General features: G+C 40.3%; 1 protein-coding gene across 4 annotated transcripts in view; it reads right to left on the bottom strand.

Annotated features, from left to right (window-relative positions):
• Positions 1 to 19529, bottom strand: part of DROSHA (drosha ribonuclease III) — a 129723-nt gene that overhangs the window by 30468 nt on the left and 79726 nt on the right. For 3 of the 4 annotated variants that reach the window (XM_082836166.1, XM_082836169.1, XM_082836168.1), the window contains 5 exons: positions 14738 to 14797; positions 13343 to 13442; positions 9400 to 9502; positions 7125 to 7195; positions 732 to 776 (listed from right to left, as the gene is read on the bottom strand). In XM_082836166.1, the coding sequence (XP_082692292.1) occupies positions 732 to 776; positions 7125 to 7195; positions 9400 to 9502; positions 13343 to 13442; positions 14738 to 14797 (379 nt within the window). The remainder of the gene's footprint in view (positions 1 to 731; positions 777 to 7124; positions 7196 to 9399; positions 9503 to 13342; positions 13443 to 14737; positions 14798 to 19529) is intronic. The other variant, XM_082836167.1, reaches the window with a different exon arrangement.

The following is a 19529-nucleotide window of genomic DNA, read 5'->3' as shown; positions in this document are numbered from 1 at the left end:
GCCTCTCATGAGAGAGTTCAGCCACTAGTGATGACTTTTATATACACATAATATACAATACAAAAATATGTATATATGAGTATACATTTACATGTGTATGTATATGATGTATATCTCCAAGGTAAAATGGTAATAAAAGCATAGTAAGAATTTTTAAACCAACTGGGGAAAAAAGTGTCACCATATGTAGATCTTTTAAATTCCAAAATCTTGAATAAAAAGCCATTATACTGTACTAAAATTTTAATTTACAATATGTTTTATGCATCAAAGTCAAAGCCCTCAACTTCTAAGACCCAAATTAGGTTACGATTTAGCAATGTTAATTTAGTATTTGTTCTACTTTGTAATAAGCCCAGACTTGCTTCCATATTATTTTCCCTATAATAGCAGGCATGTAGATATACTGGAGACAACATATTATGCTTTGACTATCACTGTTTTGGGGAAGAGAAGGGACCAAACCACAGCCACGCAAGTAGTTCTCTCTGCCTCGTGAGGGAAGGCGACTCCCAGTGCCTCCCCCACCTCACCCCAGACCACAAAGAGGGCAACACATGGCATCGTTTTAATATTCGTTCCAAAGTTCTCCGGCCTGACACCCCAGCTTAAAGTCATAAAGCCACAGAAGGGAATCAAAGGATAAAAGCAGGAAGGGACAAAAGGCAGACTGAAGCATCATGAATGCCCAGAGTTATAAAGCTTACTGCAGACAGGAAGGTCACACTTACCTGGAGTGGGTGGAGAGGATAATTGAGCCAGACTTCGCGCAAGTCCTGGAAAATGGAGTGATGCCTTTAATGCTTGAGGGAGCCATTTAACACACTCTAGAGTGCTAAATAAAATGCCATTATGTGAAATACTGAACTATTTTAGATGCTGACTCCACTTATTGCAAATTTAATAGTGCTGGCAAACTATTTTTTTTTAAGTGTATTCACCACTCAAATTGCCTGCAGTGACTCTAATTAGCCTATTAAGCTGGGGAGGAAAAGAGCCTCCCACACCCCCAAGAGTCAAAGACACCTTTTAAAACTAAGTTACCCATTTGCTTAACCTAATACACTGGATTAAGCTGCTGTTTTAATCACATTTTTTAGTTTACCATTCCCCAGAAATGTACATCAGCTGTGCCTTTTGTAATGAAAACTCATCTCAAATGGTCCTTTATTTAGGCACTAATTCATTATCGTTGAGTTGTTTTAAGATGGAGTGGAAAACACCCCATATCTAGTTCCTAAACACTTAGATTTGTAAGACCACACTTTTACTGTGGATCATTACAAATGTATACTTGAAATAAGAGAATAAATAAAAGAATAAATTCTGTGGAAAATCCTAATCCATTGAGTTAAATCCAGAGGCAGTTATAATTAGACCTTCCTCGGGATTAAAGTGTTTTTCCTTCAGTTTTAGACTCTAGGGAGCCTCCAACTGAATCTCCTTTCTGGCCTCGATGATAGGTTTTTGAGATAAATGACAAAACTTTTAAAAGACAAGTTTTTTTTTTTAATTTTTGGAGGGGGGAAGTATAGGAAAATATATTATCACTTGTGATCAGATGATGACAAAGTGAAATAAAATACCTGATATTTTTGTACAACTTGCATCTTAATAAAATACACTTAGGTTTTGTTTTTGGTGTTTTATTTTGCCAATATAAAAAACAAGCTTAAATATCAAACTGTTCTTTTAAAGCTATTTAAAGGACTTCTCTTAACCAATTCAATAACCTTTCCCTTGAATTCTCTGTAGCATAAATTATACTGAATGTCACTCCCTTCCTGCAGCTTTCTCATGTTCTCTCAATGCTTTTTCTCTTCCTGCTGTACCTGAAACGGACATTTACCAAACTTCAGCCCCTTGCCTGACCTATTCATTACCTGCTTCTCTGGAGAGCCCTGTCATTCCCATTGCTTTAACTGCTACCTCTGTTTAAATCACTTGTTCATCTCTGCTGCAGTTCTGACCTCTCACCCAAGCTACAAGTCCATAACTCTAGGTGCCTTTATGGGCATCTTTTACCTCAAACCTAAATGACCAAATCATACCTTTTTACCTTTCACCTTAAACTAGGGAGTATGGTGTTAGAAAAAGCTGCAGGATGAGGAGACAGGCTGCCTGATTTAATCCTGATTCCCCGTTGGCAAGTTACCTAACCTCCCTGAGCCAACCTTTCCTCAAGTGTAAGACAAAGATAATCACAGTACCTACTTCAGACTGTTCTCTGATGCCTCAGTGAGCAATGTACTCAAAGCATTGAACCCAGTGCTGGCACACAGAAAATGCCACTATTAATAATGGTGACATCAACAATGACGACGAACAACTATCTCTCCTGACCAACTTCAATCTCCAAAGCTCAAAACTGTCAGGGACTTCTAGATTCATCTTCCTCCTTTCTCCTATGTATTCTTTGCTCAAAAACACTGATTTCTTCTTTGATGTTTGCTGTCACCCATCTTGGTGTAATAGCTTAAAAACCTCACAACTAGCCTGTTTCAATGGCATCCATTTCCTTTATTCTACCCTGCACACTGAGATAAGGTTCTGTTGCCCCCTTGGGGTCAGAGAAAATACCCTGGAAAAGATCTCGACTGGAATCCCAGCTCTGCCTTCTATTAGCCCAAGGACCTTAGGTAAAGCCTCTACCTTCAGTTTGCTCTTCTGGAAAATGTTCATTGACTGTTGGGACATTAGATCATGCAGCATATTTTTATTGAATACCTGTTACATATTAGCTTACTAAGACGAATAAGACACTATCTCTGTCCTCAAAGGAGCCTAGTGGGGAAGAATGAAGGTAAATAAGTATAATTTAATAAACTATGACAAATTCTATAATAGTGATGTATATATACCAAGTGCCAGGAAAACTCTGCCTGGGGTGTCAGATCAAGCTTCAAAAAGGAAGTGACCTTTCAGCTGTATTCTTAAGAACACAGAACACTGAGGAATTCAGTACATCAGCAGAGGGAGGGAATCAAAAGCAGGGTACCATATATACACAAATAATAGGTCTCAAAGTACACACACACAAAAGGGTAACTCTTAATAGGCAGAGCACAGAGGATTTGAAGGCAGTGAAAACATATGACACTGTAATGGTGGCTGTATGTCATTACATATTTGTCTGAACCCACGGAATGTACACCAAGAGTGAACACTCATGTAAACTATGGACTTTGGGTGATTATGATATGTCAGTGCAGGTTCACTGATTATACCAAATTTACCTCTCTGGTCAGGGATGCTGATAGTGGAGGAGGCTGTGCATGTGTGGGCCAGGGAATATATGGGAAATTTCAGTACCTTCCTCTCAATTTTGCTGTAAACCTAAAAAAAATTTTTCACAACACTGTAAAGCAAAAAATAAAATAAAATAAACACTTATTTGTTAATAAATTATAACAGACTCAAAAAAAATTAAAATTAAAAAAAGGTAATTCCTAGAATGGCACAAAGAGGGAGTGAAAAGAAAGGAGACCGAAAAAATAGGTGGGAGTCAGATTATGAGAACTATTAAATGCTATGGTGTGTAATACAGACTTTGGCAGGCAATAAAGAAACCAAAGATTTTAAGCCACAAAGACCATAATCAAATCTGTGCATTAAAAAGAAGACAACACTAAACACAGCATGAATGATGGACTAGAGCAGCAGGGAAGGACAACGGGTTAATTATGGCAGGTGAGAGACGAGGAGGACAAACGTTAAAGCAGCAGTACGGGGCTTCCCTGGTGGCGCAGTGGTTGAGAGTCCGCCTGCCAATGCAGGGGACGAGGGTTCATGCCCCGGTCCAGGAAGATTCCACATGCTGCGGAGCGGCTAGGCCCGTGAGCCATGGCCGCTGAGCCTGTGCGTCCGGAGCCTGTGCTCCGCAACGGGAGAGGCCGCAACAGTGAGAGGCCCACGTACCGCAAAAAAAAAAAAACAAAAAAAAAGCTGCAGTACAGCCAAGAATAAAGCCACTCAGGAGATAGGAGGGACCGAACTGACAGGGGTTTGCAACTGAATGGAGATGAGGAGAAAAAAGCTTAAGGACAAAAGAATACCCTAAGGTTTCTGGTTTAGATCATAAAATTAAAGAAGGAGAAATATGTTTGGGGGCTAAGGCATTGAATTCAAATACTAAACCTGTTGAAATTAGGTGTCTGTGGAACACCCAGGTGAAGCTGCCCAGAGGCAATTTGAAAAGACACTTTTTCCAATTTCTGGAGCTCCAGAGAAAGGCCTGGGTCAGAGAAATTGGGACAGATATGCACAGACAAAAAGAGGTGTGTATGGCGGGGGAGTGGGAGACTAGGAAAGATTACATAGTAATTGCTCCCTATGTTTCTAAGAGGGTCATTGGATGGTCAAATGGAAACAGTGGCTCTGAATGTACTGGGTAAGCCGGGAAGGGTCACACAGACCTGAAAACACAGAATTGGCAAAATCATCCTGGGGCTGAAAGAGTAAAAAGTAGTTCAGGCTGAGAAAGAAAAATAGCCCTTCTGTTAACAGGGCTGATAGGACGACGCACATAAAGCCAGCTTCCAAGTTAACAGGAAACAGCATTTCCCTCAAGGTCTTACAGCATCTGTAAAACCCTGAACGACCCCCTGGTTTGAGAAACAACTGCTCTCCCACCAGTGTTGCCCTCTGACCTGCTCTGCTATGTCTTAGCCCCGAAATAAAGATTGCCAGGGACACTCAATAGCTAAACTGCCCCTTGGCTCCTGACAGCACCCAATCCCAAATTAATCCCCTGCTGCTGCTGCTGCTTTTTTTTTTTTTTTCTTTTGCGGTACGCGGGCCTCTCACTGTTGTGGCCTCTCCCGTTGCGGAGCACAGGCTCCGGACGCGCAGGTCCAGCGGCCATGGCGCACCGCCCCAGCCGCTCTGCAGCATGTGGGATCTTCCCGGACCGGGGCACGAACCCGCGTCCCCTGCATCGGCAGGCAGACTCTCAACCACTGCGCCACCAGGGAAGCCCCCACTGCTTCTTCTAACCCGGCCTCAGACGTGGCAACCAAACAAGAACTGATCCCTGCTTTCCTGGCCCCTCGGAACCGGTCAGCACCAGCCCAGGCCTCAGAAAGGAGGGTCCCCTCCCTGTTATGAGCATGCCCCCTGCCCCCTCCCCCAGCCCCATGCGTGGAGTCAGTAAACCTACAGCTTGTCTCTGGCTGTCTTTGGCTGACTGGACTTTCACAGAACCATTACTCAAGAAAAAGTACGATGGTTCGCCAAAATCTCTCACATACTACAACTAAGAGATGTAAACCAGTATGGAGATGTCAGATGAGTTAGACTGTCCAAGTGTGTGCACTTGAAAACGCTGAAGTGGGAAGACCATATATTACTAAGCACTGTTCAATTTCACAAAAGACACACTAAAATGACTAAAACAAATTCTGACTGTCAGCCATCCCATTGGTAAGATGATGTTCAGACTCTGCTTTTTCATTTAGTCATTTATCCATTTCATTCCTTTAACAAATATTTATTAAACTCTGCACATGCCAGCATTGTACTTGGTACTGGAAATAAAAGATAAGCCTGCTAAGTAGACAAGTGGGAGAGAAGCAGTTTAAAGAGAGAAAAGAATCCAAACAAAACTGATGCAGTTAAGACTACCAGGTATAAAGCTGCATATAATTCAGGAAAACGGGAACACAGAGTGGATGGGGGATGCAGGTAAGATGGGAGGACAGGGGCAGGAGTAGGTGGAGGATAGGTTCAAGGGGTGAGGGGGCACACAGAGGCAAGGCTGGAGGAGCAAACAAAGTAAAGAGGTTGCTGAAACTGCCAACAAAAGATAAAGGCCAGAACAAAGTTATTTTAAGTTTTGAGAAAAAGACTTAAAATACATCTGCTACAGATACAAATCGAGATGCACACTTGTTTATAGGTTGTAGGACAAAATGGGGGACATGGAACACCTGTAGATAATGCTCCCACCGGGAGGAAATTCACACGTATAAAATCACCACCTATCTCTATAAAAACAGGTAAAAGAAGATCAAATCCTCAGATATGAGCATCATCCAGGCCCCATTTTTCAAAACTATTGATTCTTTTTTTTTTTAAACTATCCTAAGGAATACAGTAATAACATCTGACAGCCACTTACACTGAAGGTTTCACAAAGGCTTAAAACCCTGGCTTCCTATGTTCTTTACTGCTCCATGAGGGCTATTTCATTCAATTATAATGACATTTCAATAGGGAATACAGAGTTGCCTCTCCCTTTAAATGTTAAATTGACTTGTTTGGGTACAAAAAGCAGCCAGTATGCTCTATTACATGCAGGATTAAAAAGGTAGCCCTGGCAATATTAATGGCTTAATACTTTAGTAACAACAGGAATTATTTTAGAATCTATCATTTCTTCTTGAGCTATAATTTGCTTTAAAAAAAAAAAAGTACTTCCATATTCTTTATTCATAGCCCTATCAGAAACTCCCTATGAACTGACTTTCTAAAATAAATATACATTTATCTAGTCTACATAACTTACATAAAAACAAATCATAAACAGAAAAGCCAAAAGTCTATAGCTTCAACTAAGCCTGCATGGGGTAGGTACCCAATGATTATAAAATCTAAAATCATAATTAATTTCAAGCTACTTCAAAATAAAGCAAAGTCCTACCTTATTTGTATTCATATTTAACTTAAAAGTGACCTGAGGAAAGATGGGGTTTCGGGTAGAAGCCAAACTAGTGTAAATGTCCACAGAACTTTCCCATCTGTGACAGAGTTGAACAAGCTTTTTTTTTTTTTTTTTTTTGCGGTACGCGGGCCTCTTACTGTTGTGGCCTCTCCCATTGCGGAACACAGGCTCTGGACGCGCAGGCCCAGCGGCCATGGCTCACAGGCCCAGCCGCTCTGCGACATGTGGGATCTTCCCGGACCGGGGCACGAACCCGTGTCCCCTGCATCAGCAGGCGGACTCTCAACCACTGCACCACCAGGGAAGCCCTAAGCTATTTTTGAAGTGCTTGAAATCTACCATCTATGGTAGATTTGGGGTTTTTGTTTCTCTTACACGCTCTTTAAAATACAAAGACTAATTGATATAAAATCTTCTGTAATGATATATAACTGAGAAAAATCAAATGAATCGAGATAAATACCGGATCATTAAAGAGTAAGCGTCCAAATAACTGTTTGGCTTCCTCCAGGCTTCCCTCCAAGTAAACAGCTCCTAGATAAAAGGAAGAGAATGCCAAAAGGAAGGCTGCATTAATATTCAGAGAAAATTACATATCTCCATAAAAAAGCAAAAGGGCAAGCCAAAACCCACTCACAGAAAAATCTGACAAGATCAGAAGCAATTGTTTTTTTTGTTTTGTTTTGTTTTTGCGGTACGCGGGCCTCTCACTGTTGCGGCCTCTCCCATTGCGGAGCACAGGCTCCGGACGCGCAGGCTCAGCGGCCATGGCTCTCAGGCCCAGCCACTCCGCAGCATGTGGGATCTTCCCGGACCGGGGCATGAACCCGTGTCCCTTGCATCGGCAGGCGAACTCCAAACCACTGCGCCACCAGGGAAGCCCAGAAGCAATTGTTTTAAAGGTAGCATTTTCCCTCTTTTAGCTATGCTTTGTGTTATAAGTTAGACTGAAATACGAAATTCAATTTACTAAAACATAAACCTTATTTTGTAAGAAAAAGAGGCCAACTATGAACTATCATGAAGGATATGGGTATGAACCATTAGTGACTAAGGGAACTATGCACAAATACTTAACTTTATGAAAATGTTATGTTTTATTTTCTATATTTATAGTTTATATTTCAGACCATAGATAAAATTTGAGCTCAGATCAATTAAGGCTTCTGCAAATAAAAATCAGGATAACCTTTACCTTTAATTAGAAATAATTATTAAAAATTTTTTGAAATAACTAAGCACTGTACACATGTTTACCATTCATCATAACCAGTAAGTACTATAGTAACATCTTAACTGGGTATCAAATAACTGCAGTAGGCTAGTTCTTAAAATCATATTTTTTACATCTGTCTTCAGAAAGGCTATTTTCCACATAACATATTCAGATACTTAGTCCCCAGGGCTTTTGATGACTAAATACATTTATTATTTATCAATAGTTATAGTAATAATGATAATAATAACAATAATAATGATGATGATGATGACAGTAGTAGTAGTAGTAGGGGTTTGTGGGGGTCACTCATGCCCTAGGCCCTGTACAAAGCATTTTCACATTCTTATCTTCACCTTCAAGGGCACCTTAGTAAGAGGGTATTAGAAAAGATTTACAGGACTGGGGCCCATAGTAGGTGATTTTGGGGAGGGTTAAAGGAAATGGAACTTTGCTCTGGATTTGATGCAACCAGGATCAGATACTAAGATCGTTACAACTCTGTGAGGTAAGTGATACTATCTCCATGTCATAGATGGAGAAACTGAGCCTCAAAGAGATTCAATAACTTGGCAAAGATACAGAGCCAATAAATGATACAAAAGGGAACTGAATCATGTGTGCCAGGCTATGGGGTCAACTGTAACATTAACTGTCAAAAGTATTATGTCTACAGAGCACAGTCACTCCACGTGACAAACCCTCTGAAAATAGACATATTTGTGCAAAACAGACATACCTGTGAAAAGACTGTGGATAATTATTAAACATTCTCTTGCTACCATCATCAGCATGGAACTACAATGGGAAGCTTTTATATTCATTTTCAAAGAAAGAGGGCAAAATTGATAAGGAAGTACAAAGCCCTTTGAAAAATGCACTCAATCGTTTACCTTAAAAAATCAAGGAATTGTCAATCTACTGAAACGTTTCATTGTAAAGCATACTTGCAATCACCAGCTAATTAACTCTTCATAACTTTCCTGTACAAACAGCTAATTATATTCTAGTTACAGTAAAAAAGAAACTGAGGAAGTAAAAAGCCTGAGTGAGGAAGTAAAGTGTCTGCATCAGTCTTGCTTCAAGTGAATAAACAACAGTTATAGAGACTCAAGCCCTGGGATTTTAAATATGTGGTGTCTTCAAGATGTTTAAATCAGAAAATCCTGTGAATAGTTTAAAATGTGATCAAAAACAGTATTAGGGCCTCACCAGCAACTTATTTATGTATGTGATCCTGAATCAAATCTGGCAAGTAATCCATCCCCATATTAATTCACTGCACTTCAGTTCAGTATATACTAAGCATGTACATGACATGGTACAAGGATTTCAAGAAAAGAAAGCATGACTGCTGCTCTGGAGGAACTACAATAACTATAGTATAAGGAGGTGGGTATTATACTGGGGACCTCACATGCTTTGGGAACAAGTAATTTTGTCCCAAGTCTCCACACTGAATTTTATGTGCCCTCCAGACATTGTAGACATGCAGGAAATTAGACTATAAGTGAGAAATTACCTATTAATGCTTCAAAACAATTAGCCATGGCATGTCGAAGGTCTGATTCTCTACAAAGGTCAGGTCCATGAGCATAAAGCATAAATCGATCCAGTTCAAGTTTCTACAAAATTCAAAATGACAGAAAGTAAGAAAAAAATCGACAAAATCGTATTGTAACTGTAATAACTCAGCATCTCCTAGGGGTATGGTTACAATTTAATTGGCCTTATGTGAAAATTTAGTCACCCTTCCCTACGAGTCCTTACATATGGCTTAGCACTGACAAACCTCGACTTTTCCCCAAACAAGCTTCTATGAACTCTGATGGTTCAATTTGGTTCAGAACTGATCAGATCTGAGCTGTCCAATTCCAGGTTCAGAAAAAGGACTAGCTTAAGCTGGAATAAGACTCTGTTTCAAGACCATACCCTTGGGTTCATCCAATACGTCTAGGGAGATACAAACCCAACCCAAAGTTAACCTCTAGGATTCCAGAGTTATGTGGTACTGATGGTGTTTGTACCATATGTAAGAGATTTTTATGTGGTAGAGTAAATGGGGACCCTCAGAAGACTTCAAAATGTCTTATATCTCTAAATCTTTTTTTTTATTTGACAAGGATTTGGGGAGCCATATAGCTTTGCACTTACGTCTGCTTTTTGAGGTTTCCACACTTATCCTTCTAAAGTCTCAGTGAGATCTAAGCAATGGGTTGGAACTATCTTAAGGGCTCTGGGAATATGGTTTATAATGAATTATATTTTCTTTTTTTATTGGGCCTCAGACAAGTTTAGAGACAAATGTATGGCCCAGTTCTAGAAATTGTTTAGGACTTAATGAATATATCTGTGCACATTAACTTTACTTCCGCCTTCATTTACTGTCTTACCCATATTTTCTCTTTATTTTGAGTTCAGTAGCTACTTATTTCTTATCCTATTGTATTACAATGTACAAATCAAGTCCTTTTAGAACTAGACACAGTATGGTTTTTTATAAAACTCCTGAGATTGAATAAATGGAAATCATAATTCATGCCATAAAAGGAGAAAGATACAGACATTGCATAAGCATGCAATAAATCTGTTTCTATTACCATGTAATTCAGTTCAATAAATACTTACTAAGCAATAACATGCCACGTAATATGGAACAAGTCGCAAGTCAATGAACAACCGAGGACAATATGAATCTCATCAGCTCTCAGATAAAAGAGACTCAGATTTTGTATGTCTTGATATGTATGTTAAAAATACCCACATCTGTTTACATTGGAAAAAGGGACAATAAAAATGGGACATATATGCTATCAGTATTTTGTATTCCTAGGAATTCATGAGTGTATTATAAACTCAAATGAGAGTTTTGACTACCACAAATGCAACAGCAGAAACCACCTCTTTTTAAAAAATTGATCCCCAAGTGCAAGAGTTTATAGTAGAATATGTAAATTTCACTTGTTTCACAACTTCACTGGGAAAATCCAATTGTTTGCTATCTCTGGAGCCGTGCTTGAGAGTAGAGTGCAAGCCATATTTTATATTATCAACAACTATTCTGGAATGCTATGAATTTTCCAACTTCTCATAATACCTCCTCTATATCCTTATTTTTTCATGAAGGCATTAGTGGAAATTTTAAAAAGGAGAGTGGTGCTCCACTGTGCATGTGTTAAAATGTTCCTGTCTGGAGCGCTGACCTAGAGCTTTCATTACCTTCTCAGAGTCAGCAGTACTCCTCCACCAAGTCCCTCCTTCCAAATGGTTAAGAACCACTGGTCTAGACAGAAGAAGGGTAAGACCACCACTGCCTACTGCTGGAGGAGATGGGTGTTGAGTGCTATGGGAATGTCAGGGTTTGGGGTAGAGGAAGATCACACAGAAATCCCTGAAGGGAGAAACTGGCCACCCCCATCATAACTCATGGCTTTGCACAGCACCCACTGTGTTATGTAACAGCATCCATGTTCATACTATGGTAATTTCCCACACTTTGTAAATATCCTCCCTACAATTGTTTGAAAAACAATTATGCAATTCTATTATATCTGAAACTGAAAAGAAAACAATGGCGAGGTGGGGGGAGCGTGCTGACAATCTACTTATTAAAGGTATTTCCAATGGACACTTACATGAACTATCAGGAAGCATCTTGACAATTAAATCAACTAAACATTGAAGCAGTTTTATATAGATTGTGGAATTTCATTCACTGTAAGGCTAAAACCAAGTTAGCATACCTGTTGCCTATAGTTTTTCCTGAAGGCATCACTGTCTATATTCTCAAATGCCACTGAAGCTAGGTCAAAGCCTACCAACATAGCTATGATGAGGATGTTATATATGATAAAGCAATGCACTCTTGCTAACACGAAAACTGTGGGATAAAAGTAACCACATTTTAGATGTAATTAATACCTTGGCAAGATCAAATTAAGAAGTCAGGGACTTCCCTGGTGGTCCAGTGGTAAAGAATCTGCCTTCCAATGCAGGGGACGCGGGTTCAATCCCTGGTCGGGGAACTAAGATCCCACGTGCCTCAGGGCAACTAAGCCTGTGTGCCATAACTACTGAGCTAGCACGCCTCAACGAAAGAGCCTGCGTGCTGCAAACTACAGAGCCCAACGTGCCCTGGAGCCCACGCGCCACAACTAGGGAGAGAAAATCCGTGCACCACAACAAAGAGCTCACACGCTGCAACGAAGACCCCGAGTGCCACAACTAAGACCTGATGCAGCCGGAATAAAATAAATAAATAAAATAAATAAATATGTTTAAAAAAAAATCAGTCATAAAACTAGAATGGGTTTTATCTAGTCTTTTTTACCAGATTTCAACATTTATATCAAAATGAAGAAAAATAAAACTACTTAAGGCAAAAATCAAGGAAAATTCACAAAAGCTTTTCTAATGGATCACTACTGTTTGGGAATTTAACAGCCACCGTTCCCCTTACTACTGAATAAACCCACAGGCCTATAAAATATAATGATTTATAAATGTAATTTATAAGCGGCAGCAGCAATAAAAACAACTAACTCCTACTAGTTTATTCATATGTTTATGTGATTACTATGAACAGGCATTGCACCAAGCACTTTACAAGTGGAATCATTAAAACTCAAATGATAATCTCATTTAATTCTCACAACCACCCTGTGGAGTAGATGCTAATGCCATCTCCATTCTATAGATGAGAAAGCAGAGGCTTGGCAAAGAGAATAACAATTTGTCCATGGTCCCCCTGTGGGTATTCTGACGGCCCAGGCAAGTGCCCATGTCCTATCCGTTATGATTTATGATAAGACAGTGCAAGAAACTAATACAACATTGTAAAGCAACTATACACCAATAAAAATTAATTTAAAAAAAAGACACTGTACAGAGACAGCAAGATCAAATGAGGTAATGTAAGAAACATGCCTACCATGAATCTATATCAAGAAAAGTTTCTGCTAGTCACTCAGCTAAGTCAACGTGGCTAGCTGAACAGCCTAAAACCTAAATCTTAATTAATAGGATTTGTGATTTGGGGGGAATTCTCAAAGATCTGTAAAGCATCCCCTGTGGATACAAATGGCCTGGAGTATTCTATTCAAAGCTATAATTCTGCTTGTTAAAGTAAATTAAAAACAATTATAATACAGAAATATTACACAAAGGGAAAATACGAAATGTTTCATTTCTTTTACTCTGTTCTCATGTTCCTTTCCCCAAATGTTTAACTCTGTACACGCACACCTGTCAAATTTTTCCTCTTCTCTTATCAAGTTACCTCACTGTGGAGTTCACTGGCTGCTGGTGAAACTCACTAAGGTAACAGAACTAATAAGGCTGAATCCTTAAAACCCAAACAAAAAAGTCCTTCCTCGTCTATAAAATATTAAACCCTTAATGCACCCTAAAGGGTTACTTATTCAAATGCAAAATTATGCATGGACTGCTTCAGATATCTGACGTACCTTTGCTAGCATGGCAAGGTGCTGGTTCTGAACGATGGCAGTCCGATAGGTTGCTAATCCTCCCTCTTCTAGACTAGGAAACAAATAGTACAAATGGACACTGCCAAAAAAAAAAAAAAGCATATAAGTAAACATGTATCACAATATTCTGTCTGTGGTTCTGAGTCCAAAAAACAGGCCTGACACATAACATCTGGGCAATACATACCAGCTGAAGTGAACTAAACTGTAGGGTCTTTGAAAGTTAAACAGTATGTACGGTATATCTGAATGTGCTAAAACCCAAACACCACCATTCACTCATACGTTCACATTGACTTCTGTAAAAAGATTTCTCTGAAATATGATAACAACAAAGACCTGAACAAACATTCATACACTGCTGAGAGCAAACCTATCTAATACATGAAAATTGAGCCTGGAAACAGAGGGCTTTGCTTGGGTTGGGTTATGAGGGCCCCTGAAGAGGAGCCTGGGAGCTCTGAGCAGGGCAGCTGTGTGGCACGTTCTTCACAAGTACAGACAGGGACAGGAACAGGAACACGAGTGGCACACAGAACCGGCGCTGTTGATCAGGAAAGTAAGGGAATTAGGAAGAAGGCTGATGGAAGACCCGTTCAGACCATGACACTAACTGCGCTCCCCTAACTCTCCCACTGGTGTCTCAGACCCACTGTTGATCGGGGCAGCTGAGCTTGTCTAGTCCTACTGTGTCCAGTGAGAACAAGCTTAGAAAACAGCACCTTTGCCTCATTATGTCCTTCCGGGAAAAGAAATGACCTAAAGAGAATAAAAATAGCTCAAGACAGTTCCAAGAGAAACATGTGTTATCTCCCTTTAAAAGGGAAATTTTATGTGTAATGAAAAAACAAAATGTACTTTCCTACCCCTACCTCCAAATTAAGGACCCTAAAATATTTCTGCAGAGAAAACATACAGAAACACGTACACACACACACACACACACACACACACACCCCAAAATCTAGTTATTAAAATTCTTGTAAACTTTACTTCCCTTGAGTTCAGGAAGAGTGAGAAAGGGATCAAAGACAAATCCTAGAAAATGAAATGACATTTTAAAATATCATCCCTTTCGCTACAAATTGAATAGAAGCTCTGAAGCATCTAGACCAAGACAAGCTGATCTCTTCTGGCTGTAGCAACTTGAACATAAACTTGACAGGACAGAGACAGTAGCCTTTCATCCTGTAATCTTGCTCATTAGAGCATCAGTGAGTGCAAGAGCCACAGACATGTAGCTTTTAAGCTCTACAGAGGAGACCAAAAACATGGTGTTTCAAGGCCTTATTTGGCTAATTACAAAGAAGGTATGTATTAAGTATGTTACCTATAAAATGCAATTGTTGGGGAATGGCAGAAAAGCCTACTTACCTGGTCAGAAATTCAACAACAGCATCACCCAGGAACTCCAACCGTTCGTTGTGATTAATCCTACAGAATTAAAAAGATCACTTAAAATAGCACACATTTATATTTCCTCCCTCTCTTCTCAAAGAAAAGGATACGGAGGGTTAGCTCCTTTAGTAATCAAAGCACCCTACCTTATTCCTCATAATCAAGAACACTGATGGCCATCTTAGCTGGAGGTACAGAGGCTGCCTGATGGGAAGGGGAGGGAGTGTCCCCTCATACTACGTGTCTCAGGCTTCCCACCCTGGTGCTTCCTTCCCCCTGGGAGTCAGATTTAAAGCAAGGAGACATCACCCTAACAATTGGGACTCTTTCCACACCACTATCAGGTGGACGAGAGAAAGGAGAATGCATTCTTAGAGTTAGGACACTGAAAAATCAGCTTTGGTACAATGTTCTAGCTTCCCATGGTCCAAACTCCAAATTCTAAATTTAACCTTGCATCTAAAGTCCTTCAAAATAGGCCTAACCTACCTTTTCAGTCTCACTGTCCACTGCTATCCTCTCCCACCTATGCACAGGGTCCTGTTCCAAAACTGCCTGGTCCTCTCTGAAAAGGGCATCCCCTAAAATACTCAGTGCCTCTGTTCAGGCCAAGCTCCTTGCCGCCCTGGAGGCTTCTGCTCTCCCCTGTGCACTGAGACACATTGAAAACCTACCCATCTCTCAAGGTCTAGCAAAATGTGAGCTCCAGATGAATCCCTGCCTGAGTCCCTCATCAAAATTAATACTCTCCCCCTCAGTGCAGAGATTGCATTTTATTTATATCTTAATTACATGATGAATGTGCTTCTCACAGGCTGTTTCTCATGTTGGAGTACAAGGCTGAACCGAATGCCTAATCCTTCAGAGACCTTCTCTGTGGTAACATTTCATTGTAATGTGCATGAGTTAAATATAACTATACAACTGAGATTTACGTGGTTAAATAGTGACACTTTAAAAAATTATGGGCTGCATATTCACTTGAGATGATGCCATCCTAAAAGTTATTTTGTAGTTTTTGATAGGCAGACAGATTTTTATTTATTAATTTTAAGTCTTCATGTCTTTTTGTAAACGCTAGCTGATCCCAAATCAGATTAAGAGAGTAACCAGCCATTTAAACTTTTGATGGCTCTGACCGTGACCTTTCCTAATGCCCCCATTTCCCTACTTCTAGTCAACAAGTAAATAACCCAGAATAAAAGTAATGTCATGAATGGCATTCTTTCCTTTAAGACTTATTTACTGAGCCCCTGCTTTGTGAAAGGCATTAGTTGGAAAAGGAAAAGAATTTGAAAAAAGAAACAAGAGAGTAGGACAAAAGATCTTCAAAATGCTCACAGTTAAAAAAAAAAAAAATCAGACTATGACACAATTATAATACCTGGGAGAACCAGAACATGCACAATAAAACAAATGCCAGCAGGATCTGGGCAGGATGTCACAGGGTACACAGGGCATTCCACAGGCACAATTACTGCTGGCATTCAGGGAAGGGAGAGGGTACGTCTGGCAGCACATCAAGTCCCTCAGTCTTACTGGTGTGCAGACAGCCACAGGGAAGAGAGTGACGTGCCTGGATCACTGGGTGCTGAGACTGCCAGGTGGGGAAGTTCAGACTTATTCAGTAGGTGACGAGACGTCACAGAAAGCTTTCAAGCAGGTTACAGCTAAGATCTAGAGAGGAGGCTCCAGAAATAGCAAGATGAAGCCTGGAGAGGCAGCCTGAAGGGAGACCTGGCAGAAGGTGGCACTAATTGCACTGCAGGATGGGCAGGAGCGAGGAGTGGTACCCAGAGGGGCTGGGGGAAGAATTCCACCAAGCTCCCCTACCTGCCTTGTTCCTCCACCTTCAGTGCCAGACGCAGATTCCCCAAACAACCTACTAGCTCGTTGGCTCTCTCTTTCCTTTCTCTAGTCTGAAATTCTGAGCAAGCTTGCTTGGGAGGAGATATAATCACTGACATTTGAAATTGGATAGTGTTCGTTTCAAAGATATACTTATACTTCCAAGAAGCAGAGACTACTGCATCCCACTTTGTAACAGCAAACTAAGAAACAAACAGGACCAAACGTAAGGTAGATAGCTAGTGGGAAGCAGCTGCAAAGCACAGGGAGATCAGCTCGGTGCTTTGTGACCGCCTGGAGGGGTGGGATAGGGAGGGTGGGAGGGAGGGAGATGCAAGAGGGAAGAGATATGGGAACATATGTATATGTATAACTGATTCGCTTTGTTATAAAGCAGAAACTAACACACCATTGTAAAGCAATTATACTCCAATAAAGATGTAAAAAAAAGAGAAACAAACAGGGAAGAGGGCAAGTCGTTTCAAGTGATTGCAATTATTCTGGTGCACAGTGCATAACTGACCTATAATCCGTGAACAACCACCAGAGCTCTCCTTAGCCCCCAGTCTGCTGTGTATGTTCTGTTTCTGACCTTCACTGAAGCACTTAGCAGGGTCTTCCTTATATGAAGTTACTATGTTTACGGCACTTTTACCCCACCCCAGGCAGTCACACCTCCTGGCGAGTGGGGGCTTTGTCTTACTTGCCTCTGGATCCCTGTAAAATATCCACGAACTGCCTCAAGCTCAAAAGGCACTGGATAAATGTCTGTTGGACTACATTCGCCTGAGTTTCTTCAGTATGGCTCCCAGGGCTGTACTGACACAGCTGGGGCTACCGGACAGCCGCAGCCAAGCAGCAGCCAGCCCGGCCACCGAGGCTGGGAGGATCTTTCTGAACAGAAACTTGGGGTCGACTCTGCATCAGCCGAAAGATCAAACCTACTGCAAGAGGCTCTCAGCACAAGCAGCAGAGGCCAGGGCAGAAGTCAAAGGACAAGAGAGAGCGTCTGCGTATTCTCTATCAATGGTATCATTTTCAAAATGGTAAATTCAGAAAGAACACAGTTTCTCAGCTATAGTTCCCTTGGCCACAGTAAGAAAACATAAACCATGAGGTTTAAACTATGCTACCAAAAGACATAATTTACATACCAATAACTGTGGTTGGGTAGATGAGACAAAGATCACTTAAATCTGTGCTTTCATCGTTGAAAAGGACGTGTCTATTGTGTGTGCGGCCTTGCTAAAGGGGCTGCAGGGGACCAAGGGTTTCACTTATTAAAATACAGAACCGGTCATCGGGAGAATCCACAGTATAGCAAGGTAAAATGAAACCATGGCCACGCTATCCCTCAGGGTGTGATTAAGGGCTCCTCTAATTAGACAGTCCTTTTCTGATCTTACACCCTCACAGAACACAGTAGTGAGGCATGTGATCATCTTCAAACTGGAATTTTAAAGTTCTGTCCTGCCTTTCTTTTTACCTCTTGATTGAAGAGGAAAGACAGTTTGGTTTATGATAACCTCAAAAGACAGCAACGTCAAGGCAAGTCTATTTGAAAAGAAAAGTGATATATGAAGAAAAAGGTAGAAAAGGAAGCTACACTAGCTCAGCTGGGCACCTACCTCACTGTGGAGGCCAGTTACCAGCTGCAGCAGTGTCTCAACTCTGTCACTTCCAACCCTGCTCTACCTACCTTTCATCCATCTAAGTCTGGATCCCAAGAGGGACAAACCTGGCTATTCAACTCTTCAATGCCCCGTTTTAAAAAGCAAGCCGCCCTCAAGCAACCTCCTCTACTGGCTTTCAAAATAGAACCTGCTGTGCTTCACACACAGAGATAAGCCTCCTGAGAGCAACATCAGAGCCCTATCAGCATTTGGCATTTACTTCCATTCAGTTTTCCAGGGTGTTAATGAGTTTGTATAGACTCAGCCTACTTCCTTCCCAGGTTCCTCAGGGGTTCCAGGCCACAAAGTGAGAATATTCATATATTACGGTATCACTTAAAATCAAGAAATAAAATACGGAAAGCTAACATATAAAACTTTCCAACCCATTACATGAGGCCAGTATCATCCTAATAGTGAAACCAGACTAAAATGTCACAGGAAAGGAAAACTACAGACCAAAAATCCTCAACAGCATACCAGCAAACTAAATTCTAACTAAACATAGCATATAAAAAGGATTATATACCATGATCAAGTGTGATGTATCCCAGGAAGGCAAGGTTGGTTTAACACCCCAAAATCAATTAATGTAATACACCATGTGGATAAAATAAATGAAAAAAACACATGATCATCTTAATAGATGCAGAAAAAGCATTTGACAAAGTTCAACACACTCTCATGACAAAAACATTCAGCAAATTAGGAATAAAAGGGAACTTCCTCAATCTGATAAAAGGCACCTATGAGATAACATCATACACAATAGTAAAAAAATGTTTTCCATTTAAGATTAGGAAGAAGGTAAGGATCCTCTCTCACCACTTCTATTTGATATTGTACTGGAGACTCCAGCTAGGGCAACTAGGTTAAGAAAATGAAATGAAAGGCATCCAGACTGGAAAGGAAATAGTAAAAATATCTCTATTTATAAGTGAAATGATCATCTATATAGAAAATCTTAAGGAATTCACTAAAAAACTACTGGAGCTAACAAATGAGCTCATCAAGGTTGCAAGATACAAGATCAATAATCAAAAATCAATTGTATTTCTATATGCTTGCAATGAACAATCCAAAAATAAAGATTAAGAAAATAATTTCATTTATAATAGCATCGAAAAGAATACTTATGAATAAATTTAACAAAAGATATACAAAATGTATACTCTGAAAACTAAAAAGCATTACTAAGAAATTAAAGACAACAAAGAAAAAATAAAGACATCTAATGTTCAGGGAAC

Source organism: Leucopleurus acutus (genome assembly GCF_964270905.1).
Source record: "Leucopleurus acutus genome assembly, chromosome: 3".
NCBI lineage: Eukaryota > Metazoa > Chordata > Mammalia > Artiodactyla > Delphinidae > Leucopleurus > Leucopleurus acutus.
This window is presented reverse-complemented; position numbering and strand designations above follow the sequence as displayed.